The sequence below is a fragment of the Geospiza fortis genome, unplaced genomic scaffold (genome assembly GCF_000277835.1).
Source record: "Geospiza fortis unplaced genomic scaffold, GeoFor_1.0 scaffold95, whole genome shotgun sequence".
NCBI lineage: Eukaryota > Metazoa > Chordata > Aves > Passeriformes > Thraupidae > Geospiza > Geospiza fortis.
The window spans coordinates 1,890,178-1,916,762 of record NW_005054333.1 but is presented as its reverse complement, the minus strand read 5'-3'; the positions used below and the strand labels follow the sequence as shown (position 1 = coordinate 1,916,762).

Here is a 26,585-nt window from a genome sequence, read left to right as displayed (position 1 = left end):
GGGGGGGGGAGGAAGAAATGCTTTTCGTAAAGTTTTCATTTTCCAAGTGTGTATGTGCGTGTGTGTGTGTGTAGTTTTTTTTCCTTTTGTAGTTTAGTTAATAAACTTTTTTTCTAAAGTAGAAGCCTGCTTTGCTTATTTCCTAGTCACATCTCACAACGAACACCAAAAAAGTATATTTTCATAAAGCACTAGCATTGTGCCAGTATCAAACCATGACACTCAGTATAGTAGGAAAGAGGGGAAAGAGAAATGCACACACAATACTCATCTTTTTACCCAAATACAATAGGGAAAAGAATGAAAACAAGCCCTAAAGGAGAAACAGAAGTACAGAAGATATCTAAAGCAGTGAAAGGAATAGAGACAGTGAACAGAACAGTGGCAGAAAAAGCTTCAAAGAGAAGGTAAAAAGCCAAAAAAACTGCCCTGACCTGCATTGAAAAGGCAAGCAGCGACCAGTGGAAGACTCTCAAAGGGAAGAGCAAGGTACTTGACTTGAGAAGTGCAGCAGAGACATCCCGGTGCACCAGTGAGGGCAACACCAGCACACAGCACTGCGAGTCCATTTCAGTCACAGCTTTGCAGCTGGACAGCAATGGAGCCGGGGGAAAAGCAGGAAGGAAGCAAAACAATGGACATCACCCTAGAAAGTTATTTATAGTAGAGTGACGAAAAGCATAACTTCTTTATTTTATGGTCAGTTTCACATGGTGGAAAAGTTTTTAAGGTTTTCTCCAAACAATTGAAGCAATGTACAATGGCTCTAAATTGTGAGGGAGAATGTCATAAATATTTTTACTTTGATTGAAGACTTTCAAAAGCTTTTTCTTCTCTATTGTCTACAGGGACATTTAGGCAGATCCACATCAATTAAACTACATTTTTCCTGCCCCAACACTCTTAATGAAGAGAGTTCCCTGTAAATAGTCTACAATATAGCACTGATTAAAATTGGAATAAATGTAGCTTATCTGCAAAACAGACTTTTCATCTAGGCAAGCACAAGGCAGAAGGTGTCTCTGGCCTGTCATTGACACTTGTCAGTTCTCTGAAATTTCACATACAAGTTTCATTCAACAAAATTTTGCAAATAACCACATTCAATAAGGTGGCTGGACAGACTGCCACAGACATTGCTTTGCAGATATAACCACATTAAAAATACTAATACTGTAAGAACATTAAATTAATAATGAAGATTGTTCTTTAACTTCTGGGGTTTTAAGTACTGATATCAATACCTGAAGTGCAATCTCATCCAGCTTCAAATAATAAATTAAGAGCATTATTGCTGTGATGATCACTTCCTAATTGAATGGCACATTCAATTCTTTCCAAGTCTGATAAAAGGGAAGGAAGAACATTACTCTGACAGTATTGCCAGGGTATTGATCAAGACCACGAGAACAATAATTATCCACTCCTGGAATAAGAATGGTGAGGCAAGAATTTGTAGTTTCAGAGATGAAATATTCTTTGAAAATACAATCCCCAGGGATGCTGCAATGATCCTCTGTTTCAGGTGCCCCTTGTATTAACTGCTTACTTTTTATTTAGCATTTCTGCAAAATTTTTCACCTGTGACTAGACTTGCTGACTGAAGAACATAGTTCCTCCTTTTTAAAGAACAAAACTACTTACCTTACTTTTCTTTTTCCAACAAATTGATTTTCCTCACCACAAAATACACATTTACAAGGCAATTTGAACTATACTATTAACATTTTTTTGCAGACACAGATAAACTTAGAATGCAAATATTTTTCCTAGAAATATGTCAAACCACTAAACATGAGATGATTTTTTTATTACTACAGTATTAATCAACTGAAATATGTACATACCCATATATGCTGCCCAATGTATAGCTCGTCTGTCTTTCTTGTCAAATGCATTAATATTGGCCCCTCTAGACAACAGTAAGCTGACCATCTGAGATAGAAAAAGAACACAAATCTTCTAGTCATAATGGAAAAAACTTTGCCTCAATGGAGCAAACCATGGAAGAAAACAAAAATTTATGTGTTTTCAGAGGATTTAAATGTGGTGGGCTTTGAATAGTCCATAAGTTTGAAAAAACTGGCTGCCACAATTAAGTAACTGTAAGGAACACAAAACTTGATGTCAACAAAAATGTTTCTCAGTTAAATATTGCAAAGCCATGAAATCTTTTACATATTCAGGTAATTACTAAGGGACTAATGACTAGGAGCTCATTACATATATTTCCTCCAAATTTCAGTGACAACATACTCCCTATGTTTACTATTTACTGAGCAGAAAAATATCCTAGCTTTTCCATTTTAAATTTACCTGTTGTTTAACTCCACTTCACAAATTTGCTTCTGTCACAAGAAAAGTGAACATTGTAATAAACTCTCAATTAAATGATGCAACGTTTATTTTCCACAACTTTTCTGCACAGAGATGCATATGGAAAACAAATTCAAATACAAAATAGGGGTTGAGGATTTTTGAGGGAATGGGGGAGAAATGGTTTTAAACTCAAAAATGAAATATCAGAAATGTGAGGGACAGAGTGATGAGTGGAAGACAAGAAAATTAACTTTTACCTCAACATGTCCACTGAAGGCTGCATGATGCAGTGCAGTTCTGCCTGCTCGATCAGACACATTTACATTGCTTAGGAGAGGCACCAAAGCTTCAGCACACTTCACAGCTTTGTTTGCAGCTGCTATGTGTAGGGGTGTCTGCCAGTTTTTATCACGAGCATTGACATCTGCTGAATGCTTTAACAACACCTGAACAGCATCCTGAAGCATTTACAAAAAAACCAAACCACTTAGTAAAGATCAGAAATTACTGCCCTGGATTTAAGGACAGCACAGTGGAAAACAACTATTTACCATTTGTTCATTTGCAAACATAATCATTGGGACACTTTGGGATTAGTACTTTATGATAAATCCAAACTTGGGGATGTTCTCAAGGACATGAATAATTTAACCAAATCAACCATTGCCAGGTCTTTTATTCCTTAAGCCACATGGAAAATTATTTTGTAATCACAACTGATTTCCAAAGTTTAATAAACTCTCTTAGGATTTCTTCCATTAGTGGAATTCTTAGCCAAGGATTAGTGAAGTACTATGAACTTACAATGAATTTCCATCAATCTGCCAAGTAAAATTTTTCAACTGATCAAGTCTACAAATGGCAAACCTGAGATTATTAAATGTACATTTAGAGAACCACAAATAAAACCGTGCATAGTCACAAAAAGTTTCAACATACACTGTTGCAAAATTCCTGAAAACCATTTCAAAATATTGCACTGAATTCCATCTCTCAAAATGATTATTCATTTCCTTTTGTTAGAAGTACAAGCTGTGAAAATTTGACAAATAAGACTGTAATTCTTACAGCAAGATAAACAAATCCCATTAAAATATGCGCACACAATTGGAATGCGTAAAAAAATAAATGTGCTGGCAGTATCAACATGATGATGAATATTGCATTTTTCATCAGCTGTGTGACCTTCCCACGATTCACTAATTGCTTTTGGTGACTGCCAACTCAGTCACTGAGCACACAAATAACTGATTACCACTTTGAACTTAAAACTTGTTACCAGAAGTTGTTACTAGAGATTCTGAATTATACTGTGGCACAATAGCGAGGTCCATGGGCAGAATGCTAAGTCACTATTGGTCATATTTATATTAGATAAATAATAATAAATAATATTTAAAATGTTGAAATTTCTTGTACTGCTAATAAAAAAGAAGATAGGAACAAACACAAAAGTGAAAATACTGCATCACAGGCTTGTACTTTAATGAGAAAATTGAATAGGTCTTCTCTGAGAAACTGAAGCAGGTTTAATTCCTTAAAAAACTAATTATATTTTAAATCTTGTCTTTTTTAACCCAAATATTAAGAAGTACCATATCAGAACAAGGAAATTTCAGAACAGCTATTACCCCTTTTGCAGAAGGAAGCATCACAACATTAGTATAAAAATAATGAATCTAATTTTATGTGCATTTATGAATTTCATGACTGAATCTACTTGGGGTTTCTTTTTTTTTAAATTTGCAACATACAGCAAGCACACACAAATAAAAATGTGACTGTCTTGACATGAAGCTGCCTGAACTTGTGCAGCTGACAGCTAAATCCATAACTGCAGCTATTTTTTAAGTTTCAATGTCCTTGTTTAATTGCAGCTGTCTTCACTTCAAGAGTCCAGATGTTCTACTGAAATCATTATGCAATTTTTTCACGACAGCTTTTCATCCAGTGCCCCAAACCCATATAGGTCTGTCAGCTAGAAAACAGTGCCTACATGTACCAACCCTGTACATGGGCTCCCATGACTCAGTGTGTTCATAAATAGAGAATTCTGACAAGCATCTATCAAGCTCTGACTGGTTTACTTATCTTGTTTGCCTCTGAATAATGTTTTGTTTGAAATCTTCCATATTTAAAAAAAAAAACCTATGACCATGATTGCATTTCTTGAAGTAATCATTTAATCCCAGTTTGTTTGCAGCACTCTGCCTCTGCAAGCATTACTGATGTGGAGAGCTTTTATTGCTCCTCAGCTCTGAAGAATGCAGCATTTGATGCTTTGGTCAGCTCCCAAAGGGACAGCCTAAAAATATCTCAAGAACAAATAGCATTTGGGAATAAGAAGTCCTTGAAGATTCATTTTCAAACACTGTTTTTTTGAATAACATGATCTCTACATAACTTTGCTATTAATGCTAGTGACAAAATACTGCAGTTTATCCAGGGAATTCAAAGGCAAAAACTGAAACAAGGCTTGTTTAGATAGCTCATGGATCAAACAGTTGAAGTTCAATGCTTGTCAAAACTAAAATATTCAATTCTATCTTCCCAAACAAAAATTTACTAATAAAAAACCTTTATTTGAAATGTACTGAAATGAACATCAATTTGATTCAGGGTCTCAAAGGAGATAGTTTTGCATAAACTCTTCCACATAACAAGATCAGCATTTCTCTGTTTGTTTTGATCTTCTACAGGCATTTAAATTTTTTATTAGGACAACCACCACAGGGAAACAATAACCAAATAATTTCTTGCATTATTATATTCTCACAACTGTGTAACTGGTAGACTTCAAGAAACAGTCTACATTCCATTTAAGAATTTTAAAGTGATATTCAATACTACTAATGAATCACTTTTTAAAAAAAAAGACACTTGAAGGACAGGCCTTTAATAGAATCATTTATTTCTTCAATGCCTGAACACACAAGCATGTAAAAAAAATATGAAGTAATGCAAAGACCATGCTGTAAAAGTTGTTCTAAATCTTAATTAATCTTCCCTCATGCTGAACTATTCCCGTTACCTTAGCAGAAGCAAACAGGACTTAAGAACACTGCATGCAGAGTCCTCTGCTAGGGAAGTCACAGAGAGCAAAGCTGAGAACTCAAAGTTTATAGTTTTCCTCCTTTCTTATTGCTTTAGCAATAGATATACATATATACATTCCCTTAAAAGCCAAAAAAACCATTGCAAAAATGTTCTGCGATTCCAAACTTTTGGAGTAGTTTCACCTTTTAAAAAATGAAGAACAGACAGAAGGTAATTTGAGATGTCTTATTTTAACACAAAGTAGTCAAAATGAGCAACATACCTCACTACAAGATGCTACAGCTCTGTGTAAAGGAGTCAACCATTTGCTGTCTTTGGCATTAACTCTAGCTCCTGTAACAAAAAATAAAAAACACAGAAATTTAAAAGGTATTTACAGAATGACTAAAATATTTTCAAGATGTTTTCAAGAAGATATTTTCAGAAATAGAACTATTTATTTATTCTAACAAAATGAATTTACTCATTCTAGGCATTTCTTTGCATTTTTCATGCAAAAAAATGAAAAAGGAATCTTTTCTCCAGCTGAAATCAACCCTTTGAGAAAATTCTTTTAACACTACCAATAATACTCTTCCACATCAAAATATACTCATATTTTTATACTAGGTCATCCTCTATAATCTTTTGCCCTTCCAAAGCCACATAAAAGGCTGCTGCCTAAGAAAGATCAACTCCTTGCCTTCACGAAGCAACAAAAATCTCACGGTTTCCCATTATAGCTGAAATTATCTAGGAAAAATAATATAGAAAGAGGCTGCATTTACTCCCCACACCTACAGTTTCCTTGTGGTTGCCATGTCTGATGGAGAGGTATGTAGAATGAGGATGATTCTTCTACTGGGATTTACTTTGGGAACAAATTTTCACTACTCCAGCAGGTCATCTAGCCCACCCTGGTACCTCCTGGTCCTCCCTTCATGAGAGAGACTACCAGCCACACCTCTCCACTTCCGAAAGCACACTCAAGGAATAGCCCTCCCTGTCCCCAGGAAACAAAGCTGCACAAACAGCTCTAAGGGACACAAGCCTGGGTTTAGATTTTAATTTTTTTCTTAATAATAAAAGGAAAGAAGGGTTTGGGAACTTCTTTCCCCTGAAGGAAGCGGCTGAACTACATCTTAACTTCCAGTGAACTCCAACAAACAAGAAAACCTAATGATTAAGATTAATAATTTAGTTCATACAGAACCTTGTAGGATATTTATACCCTGACTGAAAACTAACCCATCTTTATTTTGAAACTTCTGATATTTTACAGGGATAGCTTGGATAAAATCTTACATTTTTGAGAGAAAGAGTTACAAAATATTGTTGGAAAGAATCACACAGTAACATTAATGCTATGTGACCAGTGCTGATTAACATCTCAAGCTAAACATAACACTGGTATGTCAGAACCAATTGCTGTTTTTTCTATGCAAGGAACAGAAAAAGGTGGAAGGCCAGTAAGACACAAGATGCCAAAAAGGCTGTTGGTCAAACCAGGATATTCAACTGAGAGACAGGATATTTTGATCCAAGATCTGCATCAGCAAAGAAGTCTCTCCCGGGCTACTTGATCAAGAAACCCAGTAGTGTGTACAAAATCACTGTATATACAAATATCTGAGGTCAATTCTCTTGAGCTTCTAATCAATCCATCCCTTTCAGTCATAAAAACAGAACATGGAAGCTGATGCAGGATCCAAACTTCCAATCTGATCCTAGGTCTTCCATCCACTGGACAGACTGAGATCTAACTGCTAGCTACAATTTCAGGGATTTCCATCTTTTCTTATCTAAATTTCAGAATAGGATGTTGTCCTATTTTCCTAAGTGCAGAAGTTTTTGAAAAATAAGACTAGGAAATAGGGAAGAAAGTCCAAGCCCATTTGAAGAAAACCACCACAGTCTAACAAAAATTTAGGAGACACCATGAGTATCTGTTTTTGTCACACATCCTAAGGACCCAGTGGTGCACTGCAACACATCATGTGCCACAGCAAATTGTACTATATCCAGTCTTGCATAGAACTCAAGCAAAGAAAGAATCTGAGTATTCTAAAAGTCACTAGAAATGCCTGAGGATTTTTGGCAATCCTTCCCAGAAGACAGCAAGTGATGAATGACATCACAAATATAATGAGGTAATGATTGGTAAGTGAGAATGTAATCAATATATGTCAAAAATTATCTGTAATTCTTGATTATATTCCAGGTAATTGATGGCCACATTTTGTTTCAGCATATGAGACAAAAAACAAGAGCCAAAATCATACTCCAAATTCAACCTGACTTCACATGCAGCCAACAACCAAAAAATAAAGACTTTCAAAAACTGATTTCTATCTCTAACTTTAGGATATAAATGTCTTTAAAGCATTTGAAAGAACTTGAGTGAGTTACTAAGCCATTAATTACTATCCTGATTTTCCTGAGAAAATGCATTTGCAAGATCTGGGGTCAGCTCAGATCTATCCAGGTAGTGAAGCCCAAGACAGGAAAAGGAATGTGCCCATCAGAAGAGAAGAAATTTCCACTCCAAAAAAGCAGCAGTTACTTCAGCTCTAGCTCTCAGTGAAAATGTACTTAGAGTCCAAGCAGTGTGGAAGTGTTCAGATTTTACTGACATTTCTGGTACATCTAACATACAGCCTAAAAACTCCACCAGAAGAGAGAAGAAATAAATACAAAAAGATGTCGTACAAAAGGTTTTCACAATGATAAGTTAATCATACTCGCTAAGACTAAAAGAAAAGAATATGTGCAAGTAAGAAAGAAAATCATTAAGAAAGCATTAGCCAGAGAAATGTCTAAGGAAATTTGAAGTGATATCTAAAAGTAACATGGTCCTCTTAATAGAACAAAAGTCAGTATAACAAATACCTGCCCTCATTCCATAAGTGGCCTACCACCCAAAGAAACAGGGATGCCTAGGTCTACCACATTGAAACAGTGTAAAATACAGATACTAAAATAAGTTAACTTTTCAAATACACAAAATATTGTAGATTCTCTGACAGAGGAAAGGCTAAAGTTGACTTTTGATAACAAATCTGAATCTCTGATGGACTTAAGAAAGAATCACCAAGCTTGTCTTTTCCTTACTCAAGAAAAAACTCTTAAAGAAGTTGCAAAATTGTTATATTGAAAGAAAGTTTTTAAGCAATAATCAGAATAAATGTACTACCAAAAACCACATATGCATTATTAATTTGGGGACTGGGAGATCGCCAGCTTTAGATACATTAAACAAAATAACATTTTAAAATTAATAGAGAGATACTTTGCCCTTAATCATCTCCAAGAAGCCATGCTGCTGAGAATCATTTAAATTTCATAAAGGAGCTTTTCCAAACAGCCTTGTATCTAAGGATGTAATCCTCCTGTAGGCTGTTCTTTACTGCCTAGCACATGATTTGGGGAAAATGTCACTGCTCCTCCCTGACCCTTCATGGGCTCTCTAAACCTGTCACAGTCCTAGCATGCAGCAGTGAGGGAGTCTGCAGCCTTGATCATCTGAGGTAAAGCTCTACTCCAGACCACTGAAAAGAAATGTTACAAGAATGTACACCAAATGTTATACCTCCACTGAATAACTTTTGCTTTAAGATCTTGCTTCACATTTGGCTTAAAGAGAGTCTGAACACATGTATGTGTATAACCTACAGCACAGCACTGCCAATGCAATATTATCCCTGTGAAGCTCAACCTGCTGACATGTTAACCAGGGCATTTCTCACATTTCAAATGCCAGCTATGAGCAGTTTGCTTCTTCAAAGCACAGTACAGTGTATCTTAATTCCCTGTGTGGAAAACCAAAAAAAACAAAACAAAAAACAACCCTAAGCAACTGCTCTTCTCCCCCTTTGCCTCTGTCCCTTGGATCTTCCAGACTTCAAGGGCCTGGTCTTGATATGCTTATTAAAACTTCAAATTTGTTTACTATAAAATTTCAACTCTTTTCATGCCACAGAGTTTGCAGGAAAAGGATAAGGGTGCTTGTCAGAGCAATCCCAATGCTGGAACACAAACAGAACTTAAGAACCAATCATGAACAACTCTCCCCTAAAACAGCATCTTCCAAATAAAGTGAATTATTATTCCATGTTGGTGCACTAAGCCAAAACATTAAAGAAGATCGCCTATTTCATCACTAATTTCGTTAGTACGCCCCAGTAAGGTCACACATCTAGGCAAATATTAAAGCATTTTTGGTCTGCAAAAGGTGGGGTGGGAATGAGAGAGAAGCATTACATAATTTTCTTCCCTTGTCCCTGAATGTTACATCTCATCTTGCCAAGTTGTATTTGCAAGACTGACAATTAGAAAGACATATTTTACTTAATAGATAAAGTACAGAGGCTCCTGAAAAGCTCTGTGATGCTTACTTCTAGCAAATTTGTTTCAAGAGGCAAATCTTCTAATTGAATACATGAACTGATTTACAGAATGATCCTGGAGGATTTAATTCTACCAGCCCACATGTGGCAATTGCACATTTAAATATGCTATTAGCCACCAGTTCCTGGCCATATGTTTCTGCATACTTTTGGTGTCCATATCCTTACATTCCAGTAGGATCTAGCATCTCAACCATCTCTTACAAAGACAGACAAGGAATGACTGGGCAGGAAATGCTGCAAGGAACAACCACGCATCTCTTCCTTCACCCATAAACTGCCACACTACTCTTACACTGTCCTGTCTCACACCACCTCTGTGTTCCTCTCACAAAAACTCTGGCTGTGACACTCCTCCACAGCTCCTCTGCACCAAAACTCTTCCTATTTGGAAATGTCCTCAGAAGACTAATGAATGCAGTGGCTGAATTATGCGTCACTAGTTGGAAATAAATTAAGAAATACAACAGAACTGACAAGACATTTTCATCTTTGTTCACAGTACTGATTTAAGTACTCAATTGCCTTCCACAGTTCTGTTTGCGGTCTGTATTTTTAGACTCTCAAGGATGGTATTTTCCTTTGTTATTGTACAAGATGTGCTAGTGACTGAGCAATATCATAACATAAGCAAAGAAAGCAAAAGTGTTTTCATTCAGTTATGCAATACAGACATCCAATGTTTGGTATTTGAAGCTCTGAAATGTCTGTTTAGGAGTAAAAGGTGTACATAAGATCTTTACAGAGTGCATTTAAGAAAGTAACAAACCTTGTCTTAGAAACTAGTATACTGAAATAATTTTAGATATTATATTTGGAGAAATTAGGAAGATCTCAGGTATAAATCACTGAGAGTAACCACTAGTCCTATGGTAATTAGATTCTACTTAATTATTTTCCTAACAGCTAGTAATAGGTTCAGAAGTTCTTCCTTTTGAATGATCCACTGTTTTATCTAGAGACCATGACCTTGAAAGCACTTAAACTGGCAAGCAGAAATTCTCAGACCATACTGAGGAATAAACAGATAGAGATGAAAACTTTGCCTTACATAGAAAACTATGCAAACAGTCAGGAGAGATAAAGAAGTTTTTAAAGTATTAGAAGATTTGAGATATGAATTGGAATAATCAATAATAGAAATGGAGTGTCATTTCCTATTGAAAACTTGGATACTTGGAAAATCATTGTTGCAAAAATAATGACTAAGACCTTATGGAGAGAAAGCTTCTTGCAACTTAAAAGCTAAATGCATAGCAGAAGATCTATAGAATGGTGATAAAAAAATCCAAGAGGAACTGGTCTGGAATCATTTGTCCAGACAGATTAAGACTCCAAGAACAGGTTTTATTTTTGTTCCTTAAGAAACCAACAAAAAAAACCTATTCCCAAACCCCAAAACAACCCCACAAAACATGGAGACACACTGGCCAGAAAAGGGAGGAAAACTGTCAAGTTGAAGCCATCCTTCCAGGACTTTAGTGATTTGTCAATATAAGCCAATTTCCTTTCAGAATTTCAGTTTCTGACACATCTCAGCCACCACCCCTTGAGCTTCAGTGAGCAACATGAGGTTCTCTGACTCAAGCTACTGAAGAGTTCTTCTTTTCCTGAGTCAGCTTAACTTTTTCTCTCAAAGAACATCAGAGCTACTTTCTTCACAGCAACTGACATTTACTGCTGCCAGGGGGAAGTTAGGCCAGCTTGGAAAAGAAAAACATCGGCCAACAATGCTGTCAAAAGAAGAGGAAGCGGCTGAAAGATACAGTCAGTGTCAAAGGGGCCCCTGTGAAACACCCCCAGCCTGTGGGTACATCTGCAATCCCAACAAAGGGAGCTTTACTCTGCTGGGACTGAGGCAGCAAGAGCCTTTCAGCAGCTGAGCTATGTGACTCTCATGGCATGGATTTCTCATACTCACAGAGATTCATAATTAGATGAAAGAAAGAGAGGTAGAGTGGTATGACACTGAAGGGTCTTTACTATCTTCCAAAATCTGCTATGACTACAGTGGCAGTTTTCCAGCATCAGCACAGTTCTTACATTTTCCACCTGACCCAGAGGAAACAAAAACTTGTGGGCTGCCAAACCTTAATGAGATGGAGTTTGACCACACTCACATAACACTGAGCTTCATGCAGAGAAAATGTTGGGTTAAGCAAACAGCAATGTGTTGTGCTAGTATTTAAGTATCAATGCAATATAGTAACTAAACCTATTCAGAAGAAAATAACAGACAATTCAAATGTTGATTTTTGTGAATTACATTGATTTCAGTGAAAGCAATAATCATCTCCACAGTATTTTTAGAAAATAAATGGAAAAAGTTAGTAATCAAAAGAATACATTGGGTGATCACACTAATTTGTTCTGCTTTTCACATGACACTTCCTGGCACACTAGACTCTGATGATTAAAAATCATAGGACAGCTAGAAAGAATGATTTTTTTATAAAGCAAGAAGCCTCTCCAGAACAGTTCACATGCCAGACTTAAAGAAGGGTTTGATTTTTTAAATCAGGACTTCTTGGAAAGAACAAAAAGCAGGACATTCAGTTAATTAAGACTTAACTATTATACTTTGCTACTTTTCAGTAGTTTGCCATCATTTACAGTCTTAAAGTCAGTGCAATTATGCAAAGTAGACAGATGTATTTGTGCACCAGGATGCAGAGCTGTACACAGGTCATAAAAATACAACTGTGATGAGTGCTACGTGCTACTCTTCCCAGAGTAATACAAAAAGGAAAATGCTTCTAAAATTATGATTTTCAAGTGACTAAAATTTAAACTTCTGTTCTGTCCTTCTGGATGCTACAAATAATCTTCATGCCTCCTCTTGGTCACCTCCCTACACAACAAATCTAGGAATGCTAATTGCTTATCAAGCTACAATCCAAAAGTGAGAGATTATTTGAAAATTTAAACTTCCACAAACCACAGTGGTATAAAAAACTGTTGGTAAGACATTCACATCCTCAGGGGACAAGTTTATTAGTGTTCAGAGTCTCAAAAAAAAAAAAAAAAAGGCAATTTAATGTCCAGGCCCAAATTGGAGTCAGTAAAGCAATTTTCTTTGATGTTTGGAGCCTGTATGCAAACCAGTAGCTTCAGATTCCTTGTCCAGCTGAAAGATAATAGGAAAGGTCACAGAGCAACCTTAATATTTAGTAGAAAATTATCTCAAGAATTCAACAACTATGTAAGAATGCTCTTGAGACTGAAAATTTACTCCAAAAAAGTCTGCAAAAAGGTTGCAGTTATATTTTCAGGATGTGCAATATGAGTTACTTAGGTCTGTAGCAAAGTAATATAAAGACACTGTGACTGCAATATGTGATCCACAATACATATTTGAAAGCAATGTGGATCCCCTGGAGCAGGATGAAAAAGACATTCCAATCAAATTTTAAAACTCACTGTGTAAGTGAGTATATGTGTAAGTAGTCTATAATAACACTTTAAGAATAGAGAATAATAAGAATGAATCAAGTATGAGCCACCGAATAGTGGGAAGATTAATACTGACTTCAGTAATTTTGAGGTTTAGTTTGAAGAAAGAATAAAAACATCAAAGCAAACAGTCTTTCTAGAATAGTTTGCACAGCAGGAAAACTGTAAAGTGGTTCCTAGTAACATTCCAGCAAAGCTGTGTTAGAGGACATGAAAAGTTGCAAAGACAAGCTTTCACAAGGTGAGAAATATTAGAATGAAAGTAGTCTACACTTCATTTAATCCCTTGCACAGGTATGTTACAATAGGTCAGTCAAAGTCACCCAATTTTTGCATGTGAATTTACTGCACAGAGGAGATGGTTGTACAGAAATGCTATTTATTCAACAAATCACTCTCCTCAATTTTAAAAAAGAGGTCTTGCAACACAACAAACAGCTTTCAACCCTTGCTGCGTTAACAGATGTTCCTTATTTGCTCCCTAATGCTCATCTATTACGACAAAATGTAACATTATACATCTGCCTCAAAGGAGAGATTTGATTTCCAGCTGAAACACAACAGATGAATTTTCCTTATCTTTATGAAATTGAGAGGATAAATACACTTAACCTCTGTTCCCCACCTTTCAATTAAGAGAGCTAAAAGTCAAATCAAAGTTTGTGCATTTTGATACATTTAGACCTGATTTCTCTGAGAAGCAGCTGCCTCAGCACTTCTGATACAGCTGAGTGCTCATACTTCACCAACCACAAAGATTTCAAATCCAGCATTCAGAAATGAGGAAGACTAAATCGGTGAATACTTTTTAAATATTTAAGAGGCTTGCCTAAAACTACTGCTTGCAGGCAAGTAATATACATATTTGTGCCTGAGTACAGCACAGCCTGGCAAACTGAAGAGCCTGAGCACTCAGACATCACTTCCACCCTGCAACTGATGCCTCTCTCCACTGACTTACAAACGTGTCAACAACTCACACCTACCTGTGCACCCCCCACTGCACCACCCCAGTTCACGCCCAGTGCAGCCCCTCCCTGGGACTTTCAGGAGGCTTTGCCCTTCCAGCAAGGCACAACACGGAACTGCACTCCACAGCACAGCACATGAGCACACCAAGGTTGGACTGACACCACCACAGCTTTCAGAGCTTTTGATTTGCAACTATCTAATGCATTGTTTTGTTGTAAGCCAATCTTGATTTTCATTAAATAAATGTTATCTGGGACATATCGATGCCTCACATCCTCCCTGAACAATCTGCAGACACTGCAGCACCTACAACCTCTCCTTCATGCAGCTGCTCAGGTTTGCACTACTTGTACAGTTCTAATTCTTACCTCCCTTCTTTGTTCTCCATTTTTCCTTATGCTTAACCCCAGGCTACATGCCCAAAGAGCCGGACTAATATTTCTTCTCCTACCACTTCCCCCCAGCCAGGATGTTGGTTCATTCCCATCTGAACTAGAATTCCCCTCCTTCCATAAGCCCTTCACCCAAGAAAGGGATATTTTGTTCTAACACTGATCTAGTAAACAGACTGTGTTCAGCTAACCCTGACAGAAGATGCCCTCTCAGAAGTAGCTGACTACAACTTTGCAAAATTTGTAACATTGTTAGTTGATTAAGGGGGTCACTATGTATTTTCAAGAGCCACCAGAACTTGCCTTCCTTCTTGATAGGAACTTCCTTCCTTCTTAGATTTTTAAACCTTGCACCTTTTCAAAAGTGAACTTTTCTGAACAAAATGTCACTAGAGAGTATGTCCACAAAATAGATATATTAATTAACATCACATCATGTATATTTATGAGTTGTATATACACTTATATAGAGAGAGTACAAGCAATACATATAACAAAAATATTACATCACACTAAAATGATAACAAATTAAATTATGATCAGCAAATTCAGTTGACCGTCTGGAAGTGACTCCTATAATCCTAAAAGTGGTATTTCCTTCAAGCAGAATTTGTAAGAAGGGGTTGATGGGGGGTGGTGGCAGCAGAAATAGCCAGCTTTGCACAGGTAAGGCCTGCAATTAAGCAGACTGAAGATTAAAGTAGTTCCGTGGGACTGCTACAAGTTTTCATCTTTCTATGTAAGCTCGAAGCTCTGTATTATAAATTCAGCCTCAAGCTACTTGATGGGTAGGTCTCTCCAAGATCAAAGACAGTCAATTCAATCCATCTGTCATGATGTTCTTCAGGTTTCTGGTTTAGTTTCTTGGTTCTCTACCCTTTAAAAAACAAAACAAAACAAAACCCACAACCCAAAGTACACTGTTTTGCATAACTTGGAATTTTTATTAGTACAAATAAATAGGAAAAAAAAAGATATTTTATAACATTTTCAGCTGGTTCTAATTATATTCTGTGCATTCAAGCCAACAGGCAAAGATACTTAAAATAATACAACCAACTCTGGATGGCATTGTTATGTTCAAATGTAATTGCTTTTCTGAAGGGCATTTCAGAAGGAAAGAAATGCTGCTGACATCTACCTGTACCATATACACTATTACTTCCTTCAATTAGTGTTGAACTATTGAAAGCTGATCAAGCTACAAATAAAACTAACTATAATTGAGAAAGCTTTCTACAAAGAAATAATTTAGAGCAGAATTACAGAAATACACAGTATTGTAATACTAATAAATCTGGAAACTAAAATTTCAGTACAAGCATCTTTAATTTCTAGTACATTTAATATCTCAATAAAAGCTACACAGACTAAGATGTACATAAATACTTCCTTGGATGTGCATAGAGTTATTTGTTTTCCATTAACAGGAACAGAACATACCAGATAAAATAAGTAGTTCAATAATTTCTGCATCTCCCAGATAGGCAGCAGCATGTAAAGGGGTCCTTTTCTCATTATCCTGTGGTAAGAGGGGGGAAAAAAGGTTTTATTTAAAATAAAAAAAGTATGGTTTAGCATTTTGTATGTTATGAAAAAACACTGCATGAAAGTTCATCTTTCAAATATTGTACATTATATATTTAAAAAACTATAATTACTCTAAAGACATTGGTGAAACTTACTAAGACAAGCATGCTTCTCCCTAAGGAGTTCTTAACACCCACACAGCCAACCACTGTTTTCCTGACACATACAGGATGCTCATCACATCTTCAGATTAACCCACCAGTTTTAAATCACCAGTCACTTGTCTCCAGAGACAAAAACTTGAGTCTGTCCCACACAGTTGAAACCAGTGTGTTATTGTCATATGCAACAATTAGTGAGAAACATTTTTTTTGGTGAAGTTTAAAGCAATTTCAGAAGTTATTATTTTACATAGAAAATAGAAAAGAACCTACAGTGTTTAAGGGCAAAAATAGTGGAATCTAATTTTAACTGTTTCAATTACTGCTAATAGTAAAGAGAAGACAGAGGTGAAATTTCTTTTGCAAAAAACTCATTCTGCAAGGAACTCCCAGTACTTTTAATTAGTTCAAGCTGATCTAAGGTCCTTCTGAAGGTATCAGTAAGAGATATTATTTATTCATGCACAATATATAACAATGAAGTTGCTCTTTTGAAAGATAAACACAAAATATCTCTCAACTCTTTCAGGATCAGTGCCAATTTCCCTGCACCACTTTATAGCTTAATCAGAAAAATAAGATCACATCACAGTGAGTGATAAAAATGAACAAGAACCAACCAGTTTGCTCTCTGAGGGAAGGCTGGTGAGAAATCAGAAAAGAGACAGATAATCAGTCAGCATCCTGGTTCTGGCCTAAGTTCTGCTTAGATCCTTTTAGTAGAGTTTCAAATACACTGGGAGTGAGGGATCAAGATAATAAGCAACAAGAAATTCTAAGTGGCAAGGCATTTCTATTAGTTCTACTGTTGCGTCAGGACTATCATAAAATTAACACACATTTTCTATTGACATTTTATTGTGAAAAGCAATCTTCTCCCTTGCTAGAATAACCTTATTTAGTGAACCCTGACTTGACAGCTAGCATCATGTAAGAATAAAATTAGAGTTCAGGGCAGGAAAGATCTTAGAGCAAAACTGGAGCTGAGACCCAAGAGGTTCTTCTGAAACATAAAAGAGAACTTCAGAATTCAGAGCATTCAAACCACCCCCTCTAAAGAAACATCATCACACACACAACCCCTTGCCCCAAACAACCCACTCCCTGCCTAGTCCCTGTTCAGAAAAAGTTAAAGCTACACAGTTCACCATATTAGCAATGTTTCCTTACAAAATATCTGAATTACATGCAAGAAATTCCAAACTGAGCAGTGCAAACCTGACACTGATGCACCCTAAGGAATCAATGCTACACTTATCACTAACACTACATAGTACCTCACCAATTTCTTGCCAGGATGTCTCAAATGTAGCTTACACATCTAGGATAAAAAAAGATAGGCCCCTGGCACCAAGGACTTGCTATCTTGAAAAAAAAACTTTAAAAAAGGAGAAAAACCAAACACCTGCCCCCTCAAAAACCAACCAAACAAAAAAGGCAAACAAAACAAAAAATGCAAACAAAAAACCAAAACAAAAAACTCCCCACAAAACCAAAATCAAACAAGAAAAAAGGAAAGGAAAAATACCAGAAGCACAAAGGAAAAAGAAAAGCAATACAAATATTAAACTTGCTTCCCCAGCTGAAAGACAGTAAAGACCAGCCAGCAATGAAAATCTGTTTTTATTCCTCCAGTATGGAAAACAGAGCTCCTATAGGTAGCTGGCCTTGAAGCCTTTTGAATAATGCTAAAAAGCCTATAAACTAGAGACTAGGGAACACGTAAGAATGAGTATGATAGTATACTGTCTGCAATTTCATCATAGAGTTAGAGAAAATAAGATGGGCCATGAGCACATTCTTCTGTAGAGACAGCATTTACACAGGAACATGAGAAAAACTGCATTCCCCACTCAGTGGGCAAAACTCATTATTATAAAAATGTACATCATACTTGTGTTGTTGGTGACTTTGTCTTCTTTTGTGTTTTTTTAACATCTCAGTGATAAAAGTCACACCAGTAACCAATGTGACAGAGTGAATCAGAAATCTTCCGATAAAACGGTGGGCAGAAGGGAGGGGTTTATCTAGAACTACACTCATCACCAAGCCACAAATCCATTTTCCCAAAACATCCATGGTCCAAACTTCTAATAAATTTCTGACATACTTCCCAAAAAAATCCAACCTCTTATAGTGAAAACCCTGAAATCACCAAGATACAAACATAAAAGTAGCTTAAACACAAGCAACATTTCCACTCCATCTCTCCAAGCTGTGAGTTTCCAGCCATGCAAATATTTCAGTTTTGCTGCTCTTAAGCTCTCACAGACTGAAAACACTCAAAGCCCAGCTCCCAGTTCTGCAGCAGGGAGCACAAACTGGGAGCATACCTAGGCAGGAGGTTGGACATGTCCCTGCTCTCTGCAGCACCAGGGTAGCACTGCTGGGACACTCAGGGTTTGTCACTTTCTGGGTCAGCTCCAGAGATCGGAATTTCAACAATCTCAAGCCCCAGGGTATCTACCGACCACAAATATTCCACATGCTGAGGGTGCTTTGACAGAAACCCTGGCCTTTCCTTCCCCTCTAGTTTCACAGCTGGCATTTTTTTGATGCTTCCAAACACTTTTTGAAAAAATGTAATGTCTCTGTACAAAAGGTTTTTTATTTAGTATTTAAAAACCTGGTTTTCAGAATCTGTCAAAAAAGCAGAAATGCTGCATTCAGCAACCTCTCATGATGTTGTTTTAATTCCACTAGAGGAAAATTCTCATTTTGCTCCATCTGAAGACATACACTTAACGAATGAATTTCAATAAATGAAATTTGAATAAAATTAAAGAGAATTCTGTATTTTAAATGCTACTAAAGTACTACTGAACAAATCAACTACATTTTATTCAAACAAGTAATCATTTGATGAACAAATTTCATCTGCAAATACAAATTGCTGCATATAAAGGACTACTTTAAATAACACTAAGAAAGCTTTCAGCCTTAACAAGGAACTTTGGAAGCCAACATGTTGCACCACCGGTGTTGGTGTTGTCACACTAATATAAATACTGGACCTAATATTCTTCCTTTAATTTCATAAATTTAAATGACACTAAAAGAAAAATTTCACTAGAAAAGGGAATGCTGTTCATATTAGTCACTGTTACACAGAATGGAAAATCTAATACTGCTGGTACTATTTAATTCCAAGTATTGTAGTGTTGCAGCAGTATCTACAACACAGAAAAGCAAGTGTTGTGGCACCTTCATTTTCCAGTTCAAAACTCTGCATGGCAAACTGGACTATTACAACTCTAAATCAGCTGTAATGGTAGTAAGGACACAGATCACACTGACTGTATTAAGCAGGTTTTACACAGTTGAAAGACAACTTTCACCTTTTAAAAACTTGTTTCGTGTGTAAACAACAAAGGGATTTATATTCCCAATAAGAAACTCTCAAGTTGAATTCCAGATATTGGTCAGTACTGTCATGAATTTGCTAAAAAGCAATAAAAGGGCTCAGATATTAAGGAATTAGTTTTCAGAATGATACTTTTGCATCACAAAAGCCCCAGCATCAGATCTATATGTGCCTTTGTATTATGTGAAAAATATATAATCCTGCCATTCCCAGTAATTCCATTTATTGAGTTTCCCAAGCATTTCATCTACACAAAGGTTTGCATAAAATGGCAATACGAGAAATGCACAGGAGAAGGCCTTTTGACCCTGCCAAAACCAAATTTGGAATAAAGTGACATTGACACTGTGAGCTTCTTCATAAACTCTAACCTAGAACAATGGTAATGTTGCCTTTGTTTCTTTTGACCTAAACCAGAAGCTTTAATTGCTTCATTGCTTATTTTATGGATCAAAACTTCTACAAAGGACAAATTGATGCTAATTTAAAGATGCAGGTTTCAAACCTAACTCTTTTTAAAGTATCCTTTGAGTAAGAGTCCTTGGAGATAAAACAATTTTTTCCTGGTTTGGGCTCTATCTCAGTAATTGATTTAGATTAACCACATACAACTACAGTGAGTTCCAAGGAGCTAGATGCCTTTAAGGCAAATCTCTTATCCCATGCACATCCAGTAAGATGGCCATAACCCGTCTATGATTCCCCCAAGAGTACATTAGAATATAATTTCAATTTGCCCTTCAAATAGTTCAACACCTACTGATCTGGAATCTTTGAATTAAAAGCATTTTCTGAAATAGCCTGAATGCAACTTCCCCCTTCATAAAAACTCCTCTTTAGCTATCTGTTCTTCAAAACCAAATTCTGCAATAACATTTTAATATACTCTCATTATTTTATGATCACAGTTACAAAATATCTTTTAATAGGTGTTTTGTGCTGTATGACTTGTCATCTGTCTGCTTCTAGTGCCATCTGTTCCTGGTAGAAATCAACCCTAAATACACAATCACAAATCTTGAACAAGTTTCAATTCCAACATACCCTGCAGTAGCTTTAACAAACATTCCTTTTAAATGAAACTGGGTTTAAATATAACTCTTAAGTGTATTATTCAGTTAGTTTAGAGAGACATGACTTTTCAACCAGGGTGATGTATAACTCTTGGGTTCATGGAAAATGCCTAAGAAATGATTACAAAGTATTTCCAATCCTTTGATAGTGTCCAGTATCACAGTGTGAAGTCCCAGTGCTACTCTTGGGAATCATTAAAACAACAAATTTTAGTTACAAATTTTGCTACAGTTTTCAGTATAATAATTTCCTCAGGTAGAATAACTGTCTACTCTAACTAAATTTTTTGTTCCTATATATTAAAAAAAAAAAAAAAAAGAACACACATAAATATTTGGCTTTCACATTCCAACTTTAAACTTCTTAGAAGTTTACTTTAGGTACTTGATTCCAGAAATGAGGACTAACTCTTCAGAAGTATGTTCGATCCCAACTGTGTCTTAGAAACACATAGCTAGCGTTTGAAAATTACTGAATTGAAACTAGAAGAAAAAGATCAAGTACTAGACTTTCAAAACTTGTAAATACATGAGAAATTAATACTGTATCCCTACCCAACCTTAACTGTAACACATCTGCTATTTCTTTGGATTTTTTCTTGTATTTTTAAGTCAATTCTCAGAACTTTGCATTGCCAAAAATCAACCAATTTCCAACTAATTTTGCTTGACATAATTTTTGGAAGCTGACCTCTATTTTCTACCCATATTTCAAAATTAAGATGCATATCCAATATAGAGAGCTAATATAACATTAATAGTCTCCTGCATGCTTAAAAAATGAAGAAAGCATGACAGTAACCACAAAGCTGAGACATATTACATGGCTAAACACAAAGTACCCTTTGAAGTCAGACAATAGATACATTTTAGTTGAAATTATTAGATTTGGCATACTGACTGCATTAATTTCTTGAACTAATTGTCATACTCCTGTTTGTATGAACACTTGTACTGCGCATTTGCAAGAAATATTTTTGAAAGCCCAATATTAAACTTTCACTAGTAAGACTTGTGAAAGTTATCACTACTTGTTAAATTTCAGGACATATCCTCTTCATGCCAGCTGTTAGGAGGGCAGAACAAATCTAGAACTCCAAAAAAATCACAAAAAAAGAGGAGGAATTTTTGCCCTCTTGCTCATTAAGACAGAGTGACCATTGATGAGAGAGACGTTATCTTGTAGGAGAAAAGAAGTGGTTTTAGCAACAAGGGTCACATCAGCCACAATCTGCCAAACCCCACTGTTGCTGCTAGGTAAGATCTTCAGTAGCAGTTTAATAGTGCATGCTCTTTACTTGTTTCTAGCAGTTAATAATGAAAATTATAATAGTAACAACAACAACAATAATAAAAACTGGCACACCATGGAATAAACCACAAAAGCTTTTACTTATGACTACCATTTGTGGCACTGTGAGTTCGTGGAGGCCTTAAAAAAACTGGATAGCAGCTGTAGGTTACAATAAAAAATAAAAGATACATCAGAAGAGAACTTCAAAGCAGCCTGGAAAAATGTTACCAGTGCACTATTTTATGACAAACCAAGAGTTTACCTGAACATAAGTCATTCTAAACACTTGTGTTCCTCAAGAGTACAGGGTTACAGTTTTCTAAATTGTCACAAGGAACAATAATAAAAAATAAAATCCCATTGTAAGATATTTTTGAGTGAATCTACACTGACCCACAAAACAACCATGAAGCACCATACTCGTAGCATGTTCGAAGAAATTACTACTAGCTATATAATTGCAAAGGAGACACTAACTTTCGACGTCAAAAATCTGATTTTCCAAACAAAAATATCCCTCAGCAACTGCAAATGGTCAGATTTTGCATATGGACATATTTCAGAAACAAGACAAAAGTTTAACTTGAGTCTGGGTGAACAGGACGAGTAAAATGGGGCAAATCCATGCAGAGTGGCTTTAAAAACTACAGCAATGAAAAAGTCTGATCTATTCTGTTTTCAATACTTATGGCATTTATAATTGGTTAAGAAATTTTGCTATAAAAACTATCAATATATATTCACATTTCCACCATGAGAAATTAATTAATTAATTAATAATTGACACAGTGAACCTTAGTCTGGAAACCTCCTTCTCCTGGACAATAAGTTATCTGTCATAGTAAAAACCTAAGGGGGGAAAAAAGTATCACTTATGCCAAATTGGAGTTTTTAAAGTCTATAAAAACAATGACCAACTGACCAACTAGAATGCATTTCATAACCAAACAACTGTCTTTTCCTTTTCTGACTATTGAAACATCCCAGGCAATCAAGTTTCTTTCCTAACATGTAACCTGGGGAATATTTAAAGTTTTACAGGAAAAAGTCAAACATTTAAGTTTTACCTTTAGCTAGAGAAGAGCAGAATGACATTATCTGCACACCATTCTACATTGCATGCACACAATGAGAATCCCCACGAAGAAGGCAGGAAAGAATTCACATTGCATGGCTTTGCTGTACAGACATACTTGGCAGCTCCAGAAACATCCTCGTTTAGCATGATGCCTCTTGGCATTTTTAAAATTTTTGTGACTTAAATTAGGCTCAAGTTCACAGAACAGCACTAAAATCCCTGGAAGATAATTTACTTCCCATTCAGCTAATGATTCTAGGCAAATAATAAACCTAAAACTGATAAAAATCTCTGTCCTTACTGAATCACTGCAAACAATTAATGTACAATATAAAAACTTATAAACAAAAAACACATTGAAGGTTTGGTTCATTTCTAAAATGCTTGAACATTAAAGCAATCTTAATCTTAAAATTATGTTTGCACAGAAGAAACATCATTTTATGTCTAAGATAGCCCATTTGTATCTTTTTAGTATTTTTAAACAACACTGGAAAATATCTTTTATAAAAATTGTACAAAAAATATCGAGAGCTCAAGTCACGTGAGCAAACATCGGATGCCAAAACTACTCTTGTCTAAAAGATAATCTAGTCTTTGACTTTGGCACAGAGCAGAACAACTTGACAGGAAGAGGACAGGAGAAAATTTGCTGGCTTAACTTTTATTGAATCTCAAAATGTCCACAGAAACTCTGTGAAGTGAGATTTTAAATGTAAGTTGATACTACACTACCAAAAAAGATTGGTAAAAAAGGAACCCAAAGTTCAGAACAATTCATGTTGTATAATAACACCATTCCAGGCATCTTTCATTAAATGAGTTAACTTCAAATGCTGTCTTACATGACAAAAATTAGGTACAAAACACCATTCAGGTGTAATTGTTTGAAGCCCTGTTTGTCTTATAAGAGTGGCCCCAAAAGAAAGACAAACAAAAGAGAGTCACACTTAGAGCAAAGAACAGCAATTAAGCTTCAAACTTCATCTAAGATTAAGATTGCTGGACCTTACAGCCAGCTGATGTCTCATTCAGAACATGAGACTAAAAAATTCTCATTTAAATACATACAGTAAAAACCCCAACAAGTTATTTTGATGTGGTGAAGATGTTTGAAAAGTGAGATTCAGTACTTGAGCACACCTTGTTCACACATGAGAACAGGAGTGCTTGAGGTGTTCTGGCAGACACTGAATCTTTATTTGTCTCAACTAAAGAGGTCCAGGGCAAGAAGACTTCTTGACTTGCTGTCAAGTATTTCAAGAAGCAGATTTTGAAACAACTAAACATCTCTGCATATTTCCACTTCCAAGTAATTCAGCTCAAAACCATTTATCTTCAATTATTCTTTCTTGAAAGTATTGAGTCAGAGTGTTTTTTGGAAATACTCATCTTCTCATACCTTTTAACCTTGATGCTCCACACAGATTTTGTAATATTGCTATCATAATTCTGCTGGTCAGGTTTTAGAACTTGTGTAGGGAACAAGCTAAAGAAAAGCTAAACTCAGGTTTTTACAAGCTTCTACATTTTTACACGCTTTGTAGACACAACAATATTTTTACACAACACATAAATGTTTCTGGCTGAATTAGAAAGGCCAGGATTTCTTGTGAGCAAACTCAGGCATTCATTTGGATATTGGATAAGGACCTGAATAACTAAGCAGGTTTTGCAAGCTGCTGCTCCCTTTCACAGAGGAGTTCCAACATCAAGAACTGGTCCTATTTATCACTAATAAAGGTTACTGAATTCTTGCCCAATACATGAAATGAATAAAGAGCTATTCTGTACCCTTTGGTAAGAGCAACTTGATCTCACAGTGCAGCTGAGGCATTTTGGATGTACTTCCTTTCCTTTAACTTGGGAAGAAAAAAGAAGCAACTTTTAGGGCCAAGACAATTTTTTAGCATGTTAGATCCCTGTGGGGGGAGAGAGCAAAAAAAAAATCACTAAAATTAAAAAAATACTCATCCATTAACCCCTCCAGATTTCAGAACTCTGCTATACTTAAAAAAAACCCAAAAAACACACAAAATCCCAACAACAACCAAAAAAAAAACCCAAAAAAACCTCCACAAAATCCCCAAATCCCCCAAACCAATAAAACCAATAATCCCCCCAAACCAATTGAAAATACTTGCCCTTGCCTTTATCCTTCCCAAATGCCAGTTATATGAGTTACAAACAGCAGGCAGGTATGGCAGAAGAAAACCCCAGCTTTTAAACAGAATGTAGTTGCTGGTAAGAAAAATGATAAATAATTCTGAAACTATTTCTGAAAAAAAAAAAAAAGCAGCAACATAAGAAAACAATGGATTTTCCATAATGAGAGTACAGTGCCATGGAGCACATTATGTAACCCAGCCTGTGCTCACAGAGTGGGCTGGAACAGGGGCACTGCCTCGTCTTACAGTGTCATCATCTGTAATGTTTGAGGACACAAATAAGAAAATATGCCAAGAGTGAAATCAGTACAATACAGGCTCTGTTTATGCTCCAGTGAAAGATCACACACCACACTAGGTAAGGTATGCACATCTCCAGCACAGTTTAAATCCAGCACATTACGTTCGGGCCACTGACACTTTTGTTCAGAAAAGCTGGGGTTTCTGCCCTTTTCACTGCAAAGGCAAGTGCTCAAATGACAAGCACCGATGGAAAACAGGTATTTGTCCCACTAACTGCATTGTCTTGCTGACAGGAAAAGATGTGCTTTTTAGGTTGTATGTTTAATGTTAGTACCTCTTCTTGGAGCAAGCCAAAACATTTTCCTGATGTGTGTTTAGCTTCATGAAGTAAGGTCATCTAGTTGGAATATGCAAAGCCCTCTTTTTAAGAGACCTTTGCCCCATTCTGAACTCCACACAGCATACAACACAATCTATGCTAATTCAAAGGCTAATTGTTAGGCAAGAAAAGTCCTGCAGAACACATCTATTCTGAAAAACACAAGTAAAATGAGAGCAAAAAAACTTCCATCCAACAATGGAAAATGAGAAGTCTCTACACTGATCACAAAAGAAACCCAACACAAAGCCTCTGACAGTGGAACTCATCTAAACCTGCTGGTTATCTTAGGATCAAAGTATCTTCTGTGCACTATTTCTTAGGCTAAGTGGACACAGGAAAAGCTTAGAAGATAACTGTCATTATAGGAAAAGCTTGCAACAACTAAGGCAAGATACTTGCACTCCTTTGAGACAGCAAGTCATGTAATTTATTTATAAGTTACCATAATTACACATATACATATGTATATAACTAGTATTTAACACAAATTCAAACAAATTAAATTAATGATCAGGAAGGATGATAATAATAATGTAGGACTTCAAAAGATTGGAAAGAGAACAGAATTCCACTGGTTTTGGAAACAGAGGGTACAGGCTGACATCATAGGCCTGAGAAAATACCCCCCCAAACTTCATAATCAAGACATTGTATCTGAAATTTTGGAGCATGCTCTTCAGCAAGAACTCATTGTAAAGGACCTTCAGTTCCTTT

At 36.1% G+C, this 26,585-nt stretch overlaps 1 protein-coding gene across 1 annotated transcript in view; it reads right to left on the bottom strand.

Annotated features, from left to right (window-relative positions):
- ANKRD28 (ankyrin repeat domain 28) overlaps positions 1-26,585 on the bottom strand; it is a 75,429-nt gene that overhangs the window by 35,799 nt on the left and 13,045 nt on the right. Inside the window, exons 3-6 of the mRNA XM_014307301.2 lie at positions 16,022-16,100; positions 5,639-5,709; positions 2,577-2,777; positions 1,816-1,935 (exon numbers count right to left, since the gene is read on the bottom strand). Coding sequence (XP_014162776.1) covers positions 1,816-1,935; positions 2,577-2,777; positions 5,639-5,709; positions 16,022-16,100 — 471 coding nt within the window. The remainder of the gene's footprint in view (positions 1-1,815; positions 1,936-2,576; positions 2,778-5,638; positions 5,710-16,021; positions 16,101-26,585) is intronic.